A 13,113-nucleotide genomic window follows, 5' to 3' on the forward strand; every position below is an offset into this window, starting at 1 on the left:
GGGGGGGGGGGGGAGGGACAAGGACTTGAGTGAGATACTAGCAGCGGGAAAAGAAGTACAAGGATTTAGGGGCACCTGGCTGGCTCAGTCAGTGGAGCTTGCGACTCTTAATCTCAAGGTTGTGAGTTCGAGCCCCACGTTGAGGGTAGCGATGACCTAAAAATAAAATCTTTAAAAAAAAAGAAAGAAATGTATGAATTTGGAGGTAGAATAGATAGGACGTGTTCCCTATCCTTTCCTTCATTTCTAAGGTGGGGGAGTAGGAGAGAAGGGAGAAAGGAATATCAAAAGATAACTGTCATTTCCAGCCTGGGTTCAGGAGTAACACGGTGGCATCCGACCCCAGCCCTGTTTTCTGTGGACTGACAACATCACATTTTCCCTTGATCTTTGGAAGCGAGAACTCAAAATACGCCGGCTTGGTTTTTAGCAAGGCAAGTGCGCCCTCTGGCGTTTCTGCCTGGTCCAGAAGCTTCTTGGAGGTCAGGAACTGCAGCCCTGGTCCAGAGCGTAGATAAGCTCTGCTTTAGCCAGTTTCTCACTGTTCTCCTTCCCTTTCTTACTCAGGGTATTGCAGGCACGGATGTGGCAAAGGAGGCATCAGACATCATCCTAACAGACGACAACTTCACCAGCATTGTGAAGGCAGTGATGTGGGGGCGAAACGTCTATGACAGCATCTCCAAGTTTCTGCAGTTCCAGCTCACTGTCAACGTGGTGGCCGTGATTGTGGCCTTCACCGGAGCCTGTATCACTCAGGTGAAAGGAGCGGAGTGCGGGGTGGGCGAGATGGGAGAGGTGAGGTGGGGGCTAGGGAACGTAGGAGGCAGGGTACTGTCTACTGAGGATTACGGGCAAGAGTTTCCCCGGTGGTGTTGGGGCAGAAGTTAGCTCTGCTGAGTCTCCATCTGCCCATGTGGAAGGATGGTAACTCATCTACCATTAATTAGCACATCCGTGTCAGCCGCTGTGATGGGTACTCCTATGGGTTATCTCTCTTCTTCAAAAGCAATCTTGGGGCGCCTGGGTGGCGCAGTCGGTTAAGCGTCCGACTTCAGCCAGGTCACGATCTCGCGGTCCGTGAGTTCGAGCCCCGCGTCAGGCTCTGGGCCGATGGCTCGGAGCCTGGAGCCTGTTTCCGATTCTGTGTCTCCCTCTCTCTCTGCCCCTCCCCCGTTCATGCTCTGTCTCTCTCTGTCCCAAAAATAAATAAAAAACGTTGAAAAAAAAAAAATTCAAAAGCAATCTTGGAGAGTGGGTATTCTCTCCATTTTACAGGTGAGGAAACCAAGGCTCAAAGAGGTTAAGTAACTTTCTCGAGGTCACTCAGCTAAGAAATGGCCAGATCCAAAGTCCGGGTGGATGGTGGGAGCTAGGCCATTGCAGGGGCAAAGGTGAGGCTGAGGAGGGAGGTAGGGGGTGTTTTCCAAGGAAAGCTAAAAGGACTGGTTCTTCTTCCCACCAGGATTCCCCACTGAAAGCCGTGCAGATGTTGTGGGTTAACCTAATCATGGACACTTTTGCCTCCTTGGCCCTGGCCACCGAGCCTCCTACGGAGTCTCTGTTGAAGCGTCGCCCCTATGGCCGCAATAAGCCTCTGATCTCACGTACTATGATGAAGAACATCTTGGGCCACGCAGTCTATCAGCTCACTGTCATCTTTTTCCTTGTCTTTGCCGGTGAGCCGAGGGTGAGGGTGAGGCTGGGGCTGGGGGAAGGGTCGGAGGGCTAAATGGAGATGGGGGCAGAGAATGGCCCGGGGAAAGAAGGTAGCAGTGGGGCACACTGAGCACCAGACTGGGAGTGATAACAGCTGCGTTTACTGAGTGTGTCCTCTCTTCCACTACCTGGCACATTATGCTATTTGATGTACCCCTCTCAAGAATTTCACAAGGGTGGGGGTGCCTGGGGGGCTCAGTCGGTTGAGCGCCTGACTTCGGCTCAGGTCATGATCTCGCGGTATGTGAGTTCGAGCCCCGCGTCGGGCTCTGCGCTGACAGCTCGGAGCCTGGAGCCCGCTTCAGGCTCTGTGTCCCCTCTTCTCTCTGCCCCTCCCCTGCTCGTGCTCTGTCTCTCTCTGTCTCTCAATAATAAATAAATGTTAAAAAAAATTTTAAAAAAAAGAAAAAGAATTTCACAAGGGTGGCTTTCTATAGCTTTTTTTTTTTTTTTTTAATAGATTATAAAAACCGAAGCTCAGGTCACATAATGAATAAATAATGGTACTAAGGTCAAACCTGTGTCTGCCCTGACCCCGGTCCACAGTTTTACCACCACGCTGCACTACAAGAAGTCGAAATCAATGGAGCAAACTGAGAAAGAGGGTCAGATGCGTTGAGATGAGAACTAACACTTAGAAGTATTTGATAACTAGTGTAGCTCAGATACTAACCTATTAGAACGGACACCGGCCGTCAGCAAGCAGTTTGGCCATGCCAGCGTGTTCTGACTCAACCTGAGCCCTCGTGGAGCTCATACTTCACCCACTAATGCTTCCTTCTTCCCCACTAGGTGAGAAATTCTTTGACATCGATAGCGGGAGGAAGGCGCCTCTACATTCCCCACCCAGCCAACACTACACCATTATTTTCAACACCTTTGTGCTGATGCAGCTCTTCAACGAAATCAACTCCCGCAAGATCCACGGAGAGAGGAATGTCTTTGCAGGCATCTTCCGCAACCTCATCTTCTGCTGTGTGGTCTTGGGCACGTTCATCAGCCAGGTGAGCCTCCAGCTGGAGTTGGGGTAGGAGGTCTGGGATGGCAAAGGCCAGAAGCTGGGAACAGGATTCCCTAGGTACGCAGGAGAAGACATGAGGGAATGATGGGCACTCAGGCTGTAGATTGAACACTTTCGGATTCCCAGGTGGCTTCCATTTGCACGTGGCTCTAGAACTGGAGGCTGCTGGGTCAGGTGCTCCAGGGCAAGGCAACGTGTCAGTAGCCAATCAAATAAGACTTGTGGGATCCTTTGCTTATGTTTCTAAAACACAGAAATTTCATGAAGTGACCAAAGAGAGGGCCACTCTCCTAGGTCCTTTCCATGCCTCCTGCCAGCACGCGTGAAAGGTGCAAATACGTGCTGTACGGGGTCTCCCCTTGTCCCTGCCCCTTTGTTCACGAGGGGCTCGTGGCAGAAAATGCTGTGCACTTCACAGAGAAAGAGAAGTACGTGGTTCACATGCGGTTGACAATAAGCCTGACTTAGGCTCCTCTTGTAGAACTGGGGTCAAGGGCACAGTTGCCCTGATGGTAGAAGGATTGGGTTCCTTCCTCCTTGCCCTAGTCAGAGGTAGACTAAAACATCTGCAGATACAGGAGACTGAGCTGGCCCTATGACAAAGGGCTCCTGAGTCTCTCCCAGCAGGTATCTCCCTTATTTACCCCCCTCCTCAATTCCCCCTCTCCATCCCTTCGCCTTCTCTTTGTCACCCACCGGCTTTAGTCACAAGAAGCCTCCAGCCCCCCTGGATCGCCAGCTCGTCCCTTAATAATAGTCATAGTAATGATATCTGTCCCTCCATCAGGGTCTCTATAAAGACTGTGTCTCTCTTCCCTTCTCCTCTTCTGGTTTCCTTCCTTCTCCTTCTCCAACAAGCCGATCAGGGCTTGCACCACAGGGATCACGGGGCAGGGGTTGATGTGGCCATGACGGCCTTGGCTGGACAGCTAGCTACCTGTTACCCATCAACCTGACGGTAGGCTGCCTCTTTCTCGGTTCTAGATTCTCATTGTGGAATTCGGGGGTAAACCCTTCAGTTGCACGAAGCTCACCCTATCTCAGTGGTTTTGGTGTCTCTTCATTGGCATCGGAGAACTGCTGTGGGGCCAGGTGAGTACCGGCAGGGTCGCCGTGTGGGTCCACACAGCCGGCGACGCCCCTTCCTCTAGAGGAGATGGAACACGCACCGCGGGGACTCCCAGATCGTCCCCGTCATCTTCTCCTTCCCACCCCTTCCTACCCACAGCTTTCAAGATCTTCCCATCTTACAGGATCCCAGAGGGGACTGATCAGTGTCCACCCCTTCAGAGGCTTCGGATCTCTTCTCTAACCATGCCTAGAGACAGGCACGTCCCTTAGCTTCTCTGAGATGGGAGTGGAAATTGTCAATGGGATTTTGCTAAGAAGAAAAAAAAGAAATTGAGGGTCTTAGAAGCAGAAGAGTTTACCAAGCAGAAGTCTTTATTCTGATGAAGCCACAGTCTGGCTGTGAGCTGCTGTGCTGACAAAGTTTTTGTCTGGTTGTTGTTGTTGTTGTTGTTGTCGTTGTTTTTAATGTTTATTTTTAAGAGAGACAGGGTGTGAGTGGGGGAGGAGCAGAGAGAAAGAGGGAGACACCGAATCTGAAACAGGCTCCAGCTCTGAGCTGTCAGCACAGAGCCCGACACGGGGCTTGAACCCACGAACTGTTGAGATCATGACCTGAGCCAAAGTCAGACGCTTAACTGACTGAGCCACCCAGGCGCCCCACTGTGCGGCCATAGTTAAGGGCTCCCCAGCATCCTGTTTTTCACCCCGACCTCATCTGGGTTGCATGCCTGACCCTCATCTAAGATATATCCAGACTCGCAAGGTCTCTAGAGAAGCAGATCACACAGTTCAGAGCATAGATTCTGGTACCGGCCACCTGGGTTTGAATCCCCATCTCCCTTCTACAAACTGAATCACTTCGAGCAAGTGTCTTACCCACTCTGTGCCTCAGTTTCCTCAACTTAAGATAATAGGATCATTGTTCATCGTTGTTGATCAGCCAATGACTTACAACAATGTCCAGGACCCATAAGTACCCAGTAAGAGTGAGCTGTTAATATCATAACAATATCATCACGTCTGGTTAAGTTTTGTTCCTTCCCTATGACCACCGTGTGTATCCCCCTCATCCCTGTCTCTGACCCGGGCTAAGCTCTGCTTTGCAGACCCCCACTCTCTACTGACTGGCATCTGGCCCCCTGGGTGGCTTTGCTCTAAGTGGCCCCAGAGATCCTTCCCTGGGACCGCAGGCCTTTCCCCCATAAACCTGCTAGTTGCTTCTTTCATATCCCCGAGGTGCCTCCCTGATTAATTGCTATCCCAGTTCCTAACACAAGTCCTTCCGCCCCGTCTGTCTGCCGGTGTTTATGGATCAGGGGGTCCCTTTTATACTTGGGTGAAGCCCGTTTGTTTCACTATCTGAAACTCCCGTCTGCGTCTGGTCTCACATGTGGCCACATAGCCTTGGTGCCGGATAATGGCCTCCCTTCTGTACCACGGAGCTCCTTCCAGTCATCCAAAAGTTGCACTTTGACATTCTTCCTATTTCAAAATACTTGACTCTGCATCGGAACGCTCATACAGTCCCCGTCTCCTCCGAACCCTGTCTGCTCCTCGTCTGTCTGTGGAGGAGAAGTGATTGAGCTTCCTGTGTGGTTTATTTTGAATTGCAAGCCCAACCCACTGCCCCATGTCTTCTGGTAATACTCCTCTGTCCCTCCCTCCTTGGCCTGTCCCACCCACTCCCTCATCCCAAGCCCAAGAAAACCTCTAGTAGCCTTTCACCCCCGTGTCATACACAGGAATTACTTTGCCCGTGGTAACTAGAAGAGGGTCATTCCCTTCCTGCACTCTTCTCTTCGCCCATACACACGCAGTGTGACCGTCCCGTCCCCAGACTTGTCTTCCCCCTGGTCTGGTCTCTGTCCCTTGCTACTCTGTATCATGCATTATAGTTCTACTTCCCTTAAAAGATCCATGGCAAAATGGAAAGGAAGAACTGAGACAGAAGGAGAATGAAGTCTACAACTAGCCAGGCAGCTGGCTGGTCAGATACCAGAATGGAAGTTCTCCTTTGTATGTCCACAAATACAGAAGGCCTTCGTGATGGTCCGCCAGTTGGTAGGCACCGCCTACCTCCCCACCATGGGTGATAGGGTGAAGACTGACCTACCCGGGGGCCTGACCGTGCAAGCTGAGTGACAGCTCTCCCGCCCTGATTCTGGTGTCTCCCCTTTTGCTGCCCCTGTTCTCAGATAATCTCCTCAATACCTACGCAATCCCTGAAGTTCCTGAAGGAGGCCGGGCATGGCACCACGAAAGAGGAGATCACCAAGGACGCGGAGGGGCTGGATGAGATTGACCACGCGGAGATGGAGCTGCGCCGAGGCCAGATCCTCTGGTTCCGGGGCCTGAACCGCATCCAGACTCAGGTACTCTTCCTAGTGGCCTGTCCTCCCTCCGGGAGAAGAAATGTCTCCAGGTTGGGAGGTGTTGGGAGGGCAGCAGCTGTTCTTGGTGGCCGACATCTCTTCCCTCCCTAAGGCTCACTGCTGCTGGACAGCCCGGGCTCCCTTGCTTCAGGACAGATCGGGCAGCAGCTGCTGCGGGGGCTCCATAGTCAGAGGGCCTAGAGCACAGGGCACCAACTGGTAGCATAGTCCTTTAGCTTCAGGTTGGCTCTAAACCCCACTTTGCCACCCTCCCGTTGGGCCGGCAAGCTTCCCGTGTAAGGTCTCTTGCAAGCACCAGACCTCACTTCAAGGTGGGAGACGTTCAGGGTCCTTCCCCACCCTTGAGGAGGAAGGAGTTAGACAATAGCTCTCAGCCAGCACCTCCAGCATACACTGCACGCCCATCCTCGAGCTGCTGTTAGGATAACGTAGCTGTTCTCCAGAGGGATCCTGGCCAAAGAAACTCATCCTCTTCCCCACTCAAACTTTAAGGCCATGGTGGGGAATCTGGTGGCTAAGTGTGTATAAATGACAACAGTCTTTCACTGCCTAAGCATCTTTTGCAGGATTCAGACTTGCTTCCCAAGAAGGAAGAAGCTATCATTTCCCCAAACATTTCCCTTCTCGAAATTTGTAAAATGGCCTCGATGCTGCTTGAGCCCCCCGCCTATGAAGCCCTACAGCAACTTTTTGTTCCCTCCCTTTCCACGCAGCAACGGTAACCCACCTTCTCCTGGGTGGGCGAGCTGGTCTAGGCCGGTCATCCTATCTCTCGCCCTGTCCTTGCTCCATATGCCTCTATTGTCCTAGTCCTGAGATTTCCCACCCCCAGAGAGCAGGCCTGTTCCTCTCTGCTGATTGGCCGGAGAGCCCAGAAACAAGTTCACTCTCTAAAATTAGCCTTGCAGATGGTTTAGAAAGTTCCCTAGTCAAGCCCACCTCCTTAGTGCATAGGGAAGAGCGATCAAATGAACCTTCACAACTGAATATGCTGGGAACTTGTCTCCCACAGACGAGACAGTGATGGAGATGGGAAGGAAGGGAAGGAAGGGCTAGGTAGGGAAACATGGGGGCTCCTCCCTCGTGCTCCTCCTCCCAGAGAGGGAAATTCCCACGGGACCTGCCAAAACCGAGCCCCCCCCCGCCCCCGCCCTTCCAGGCCACTGGCTCCTGTCTCTAAGGCCCGGTGCTTTCCTTCAGGTCTGCTCCTTTCAAAATAACCTGTCTGCTTTTCTCTCCTTCAGGGTCACTGCCTCCTCCTATGTGATTTTTTTTTTCTTAGCCAGGATTCCCTCGTTCCAGCGTCTCCTGGCCCCTTGCCAGTCTTCTGTCCTGGGGGGCTGAGAATCATGGATCTTCCTTCCCCTCCACTACCGATTTCCATTCCCTCAACTCTATACCTCTCGGTTCCCTGCCTGCATAGCTTTTAGGAAACTGCCTTTCCCTGTGGGGGCCTGAGGCAGCTGGGCCAGAATGGCATGAAAGCCTAGGCAGCAAAGGCAACCCTCGAAGATGCCACCATGACCAAATCCCTGCCATTGGCGGTGTGCACCTGACCCCATAAGCAAATGGGCCTGGCTGTGCTCACCTGAGTCACAGACACCTGACGCTCTCTCCTGGCATCAGCCCGTCGGCCTCAGCGGGGCTCTAGCGAAACCCCCGCCATCTGATTGTTGGTCCTCATTGGCATTCTCATTGGCACACTTGGGGGGTGACAGGTGTTGCCCAGCTGTTGTCCCATCCTGGTCCCTTTAGTTTAGGGAGACCCAAAAGCACTAGAGAGCCGAAGCTTGGGAAACGTAAGGGCTAGACTCTTGGGAAGGTAACCCTGGGATCCACTTTCACTGTGGAGGTTGGGACTTTGTAACACTAACAGGCACTAAGGAAGGAGTGTGCACCGTAGCTCTGTCCTCCCCACGTGCAAACCCTTTCCTACCACGGGATTGGGCTCCTCAGTCCCCTGGAACTAAAAACTATATAACGTGATGAAGGGATGATAGTTTAGCTCAAACTTTGGTCTGAATCCAGAAACGCGCCCTAACCATTTCACGGCTTCTCGGGAAGCTTTAAAAATAAGAAGAACGGTCTGACTCATAAGGTGCCTGCCCTCCCACCTTCCCACCTGGGGAAATGAAGTCACATAAATGGAACCAGCCCTTGGTATTAAGCCTGTGGGCATTTTTGAGATGATTCAACCAGATCCTGAAGGAGAAAGGAATTCTTTTTGATTTGTTCCTTGTCACCTCGGGGTCAGGGGTAAGGACGGGAGGTCTGCCCCAGGCCCCAGACCAAGACCGTGGCTGGAAACCAAATGGCATGAATTCACCTCTGTCTCTGAGAAGTAGCACACAGAACACCAGAGGCCACTTGTGTGGGTTAGACTTGTAGCCACTAACCACCACCGGCCAGCTTCCTCCCCCTCCCTGGATCTGGCTACTGAGTCATTGTCAGACATCTGTCAGACATTTATCTCCAGTGTGTGACCGCAGCTAGTAACATTCTCACTCAAGAGCCTGGCCGCTGGATTCCTCAGCTCCCTTCTCAGGGGCTCTGTCCGTTTCAGCCCCGGGAGAGGGTGTCCCAGAGAAGAAACCCAGAAGCAGGTGAGCCCAGCCGTCGTGGCCTGGGAGGCTTTCCACCCCGGCCCTCTGTGTGTGGGCTACTCCATGCCTCTGTTTTTGCTTTAAACACAGGAGTTAGATTCCTGCAAAACCTGCAAAAACAGGTCATCGATTTCATTGATTCAGAGGTTCCAGAGCCTCAAAATTCAGTAATCTATACTTTGCCTCGTGTCTTAAATTCCGTGCCTTATTTTTTCAGAGGACAGGTCAGCACAGTGAATAAGCTGTCACTATCTGCCAGGAGTCATGGGGAGGAGAAGTACCTTTACATTTTAGATACATTTGGACACCCACACACCTAAAATGCCCTTCATAGGCTAAAAGGGAAGAGAAGACTGGATTCTGGCTGGGTATTTGGACTCCACGGCAAATTGTTCCTTAAATGAAGTATAATATGCAAATAACGGTTTTCCCCCTTCTCCTCACTCTTGCTTTGTGTCTGAGGGAATGTCGCTCTTTTTCCTGGCTCCTGTCCCCCTTTCCCAGCACTTTCCACCCCCCTTCCCTGACCCTCCAGGACCCCCGCCCCCTGCCTCTTTCTTCACCCCTCTCTGACTGTGGAGCAAAGCTGTCTCACTCTCTGATTCTTTGCAGATCGACGTAATTAACACATTCCAGACGGGAGCCTCTTTTAAGGGAGTCCTAAAGCGACAGACCATGGGTCAACACCTTGATGTAAAACATGTTCCTAGCTCATCCTATGTAACAGTTGCGCCAGTCAGATCTCCCCCCACCACTTCTGTTCCTGCTGCTGTTCCACCTCCTACTCTGGGCAGTGAGTGACAGTCTATTATGATGCATGATTTGCTAAAATGACCACAAGACAGCACGTGGCATCCACTTTAACCAACCGTGGCATCCACTTTAACCAACCGTGGTTATCTTTTCCTTTTGGTTTTTCCCTTTGATCTTTGACTTAAGGGAAGAAAAATGGGACAGAAATCCCACTCCCAAACCAGCCTGTGTGCCCTTTTATTTATTTACTTTTTTTTAGTGTTGAAAAACTATTAAACCATAGGCATTTTAAAGGCAATAATCCTGTTTTCTGATTGTTCCTCTGCATTGCTCGTTTCTTCCTGGAGTTTTGTGTTGGTTTGTTTTGCTTTACTTTAGTTTTTTGTTTGTTTGTTCTGCTTTGTTTGGATATGTTGTTCCTCTCCTCTCCTCCTGCTCCTTGGAATCTAAACCTTATCTCCTAAGGTTAGATGTGAGCTTAGGCCAATGAAAACCCTGCACTCGCCTCATTTGGGGGCAAGTTTCAGATCTCCTGAAAATGAGTATGAAGAGAGCTACATTCCCATGGGGTTTTCTTACCAGCAGATCTGTCATAATTGAGCCAGTGTTGAAGTCGGTCCCTTAGGCTACCTCTCTGTCGTGAGCTGGTCATACTGGCATAGAGTAGCTGAGTGTGAAGAAAAGAAGGTGTTCAGTTCACGTGCACAGGGCTAAGTGTCCCTAAGGTTTCACTTTTCAGGGACTTTAAACCAAGCTTTTCAGGGACTTTAAACCAATTGAATTCACATGTGGGCAGGAGAAATGTATAGACAAAGGTCAACATAACATGTTTTTCTTCACTCCAACTTTTTTTTTTTTTTTTTTAAGGAATCTCTGAAGAGCAGCTTTTGCTTTGTTTTGTTTTTGTTCGCTTTTCCTTTCCTCTAGTTTGATGTGTCGGCCGTAGCCAGCCCTCCGCGTTTTATTGTGCGTATAAGGTTTTAGGAACCCCTTTCGCAGCCAGACTGTCAATTGGAATGCTGCCAGTGTTTAACCTAAGATCTGGTGTTCCCTTCGGTAGATTACTGGATTCTTGCTAATGCTTTTGCCTTCCTGTTCCTGGTCACTTTACCTTCCCCCGATGGGACAGAGAGGTGAGAGAAGGCTCTTTGCTGATAGTGCAAGGGACTTGGTGGGGAAGGAGTCTCTGTGTATGAAGTTTATTGTGAGCTTCAGATAGTTGAGTGTTTCATTTATCTCTTTCTCCCCCACTTCCAACCCCCCCCCTCACCCAAACCCTGGAACAGGGAGGTAAAGAAAGAACAGTTGCATTGTCTATGGTTCACGTGGTTGTGACCTGTGCAGGTTGACCAGACTTAGATTATTTGTTGTCTTTTCAGCCAACTCTAAGGGTTGTGGGGTGACATATAGGAGGGGGTTTTCTACAGATACATATTTCTATAGATACATATTTCCTAGGCCCCAAAGCAGTCAAAGAACAAAATAAGTCCTACCCTTCTCTCTCTGGTCCTTCCATATTCCTCTCTTATTTCCTTTTTTCATCTAGTTTTTCCCTGTCCTTCTAACTAGCATCTGTTCTTTTTTAATTATGCCCTTCTTTTAGGAAGGGTTAGTGGCAGACGTCCCCGCGATGTGAAGGTAGAAAGAGACTAAGCAGAAGACAGAGCCCATTGGGCTCTTAGGGAGTTGCCGGTAGAAGGTGTGGTCCACACCCTCAAAGATAGAAAATCAGTCAAGAGACACAGCCACGCCTGCTCTTTCTCCAGCTGTGTGCCTTCTTACTTGGCCGTCCTAGAAGAAATAGTCACGCATTTGAAGACCCCCTTCCCCACTCCAGATCTCTAAGTGAATTCAGTTATTTATCTAACTTTCTGTAGATAAATCTTTAAGATTTCCCTCTATAGGAAAGCCCTACTCCCTTCTCTTCCCCTGGTTTCTGTAAAGAGAACAGAAAACTGTAGAATATAGCTGAAGAAACGGAGTCTTCATCTGCCCCTTCATAGAGCTCCAGAGAGTGGCCCTGAACCCTCACACCTAATGGGAAGTCCAGCCTGGTTGGGACTCCTAAGACATGAGAAAGAGTTACCGTTCAATCCGTGACTCCACCCATAGGACAGGGGCCACAGAAGTGTCATTTCCCAGCCGTTTTGAGAGACGAAAACTGGGGAAGGAAGGGCTGATTGGCCGAGGGGAGAGTGTCAATGGCTTTCACAGCACCCTCTTCACCAGCTATGTCTTGTTCCCCGTACACGGCTCACGCACCAGACATCAAGAAAGGAGGATCCCACCTCTGCTTGGGGTGGATTGGTGACGATGTATCTGTGTGATTGTGTTACATACTCTCTGAGGCCAGTGCTGGAGCGGAGGAGCATTCTGGCACCCTTCTCCCTTCTCTCTGCCACCAGGCCACTAGATGGTGCCACCTAGCTCCCTGACCCCTCTTCCTTTGAGCTTTTTATGCAGGATGCTGGTTTCCCTTTAGATTCTAGAAGCCCTGCAGTCTAGCCGGATGACTGTTCCTTGCTCCCCCAAAGAAGAAATCATCCCTATTTTTCCATCTACCCATTCCAATTCACTTTTATTTCCCTTACGGTTTACCTGTAACAATGTTATTGATCACCCCAACAGGTGAGAGGAAAAGCCAGAAAACAGGGCTCCAGACCCTGACTCCAACCCCCGTTTTTAAAAATCTGTTTTCTGTATTGGACTTCACACAGAGTTGTTTTCATTAAGTATTCAGTGACTTCAAAAAAAAAAAAATAGAAGCAGGAAGTTTGAAAATCACTGATACTGAAGAGAAGCAACTGTTGGCATAAAGGTCCCTGTTCTTCAGCAGCACTTGTTAAACACTTTGAAATCTCAAGAGCAGGTGGAAAGCGTGGGCCATGCCATCACTCCTACAGGGGGGTGACATGGCTTTGAACCCACCTCTTGAGCCTCTGTTCCATCCGATCTGACCTAGATCTGGAGCAAAGAGCACATGACAGGTAAAATTCACCCATCAGATGGTCACTAAAAGTCCTAGCAGGGTGGAAAAGTAGGTCCTTACTTTCCGTTCAGCATGGTGAACGTGTGCCCAGGTTCCTTGCTTCTTGGCAGAAGCGTTGAGCTGATCCGACCCAGTGGCAGAGAGTCCTTTGCCTTCTAAGCTCTGAGCACCCTCAGTCCCGGGTGGGTCCTGCCATGCTGTTCTGGGATGGAGGAAAGCCTCGGCTGGTAAAGACACAACTTTAGTGGATCCTCCTGGCGCATTAGTCTTAAAGGTTCTGTACAATGACCGAAAGCACGGCCTGACTCTTTGTGTCTCTGCTGTGTGCACATTCTTGCCTCTTCTCCAGGGACACATTCTCTGCTGCAACAGCAGAGGGGTGGAAGAGGTGCCTTACGCCGACATTCATCATTCCTCGCCCTGCCCCTCCCCCACACAGCAGTTTCTCCCGCGTTGCCCCCATTTCTTTTCTGATGAAACCATTTTTGGACGAGACTAGAATCAGCCACCTCCCAACAACTAAAACTGCCCTACCACCACCGTCTCTTCCCCCCAGCCTCTCCC

General features: G+C 50.6%; 2 protein-coding genes across 6 annotated transcripts in view; one reads left to right on the forward strand and one right to left on the reverse strand.

Moving 5' to 3' along the window:
* The window catches only part of ETNK2 (ethanolamine kinase 2), a 407,034-nt gene that overhangs the window by 68,780 nt on the left and 325,141 nt on the right, over positions 1-13,113 (reverse strand). The gene's annotated exons all lie outside the window — the stretch shown is intronic.
* The window catches only part of ATP2B4 (ATPase plasma membrane Ca2+ transporting 4), a 51,507-nt gene that overhangs the window by 32,884 nt on the left and 5,510 nt on the right, over positions 1-13,113 (forward strand). For 2 of the 5 annotated variants that reach the window (XM_049634412.1, XM_049634413.1), the window contains 6 exons: positions 568-759; positions 1,466-1,679; positions 2,512-2,723; positions 3,725-3,832; positions 6,007-6,183; positions 9,420-9,600. In XM_049634412.1, coding sequence (XP_049490369.1) covers positions 568-759; positions 1,466-1,679; positions 2,512-2,723; positions 3,725-3,832; positions 6,007-6,183; positions 9,420-9,600 — 1,084 coding nt within the window. The remainder of the gene's footprint in view (positions 1-567; positions 760-1,465; positions 1,680-2,511; positions 2,724-3,724; positions 3,833-6,006; positions 6,184-9,419; positions 9,601-13,113) is intronic. The other 3 variants (XM_049634410.1, XM_049634411.1, XM_049634414.1) reach the window with 2 other exon arrangements.

The sequence above is a fragment of the Panthera uncia genome, chromosome F1, assembly GCF_023721935.1.
Source record: "Panthera uncia isolate 11264 chromosome F1, Puncia_PCG_1.0, whole genome shotgun sequence".
NCBI classification, from domain to species: Eukaryota; Metazoa; Chordata; class Mammalia; order Carnivora; family Felidae; genus Panthera; species Panthera uncia.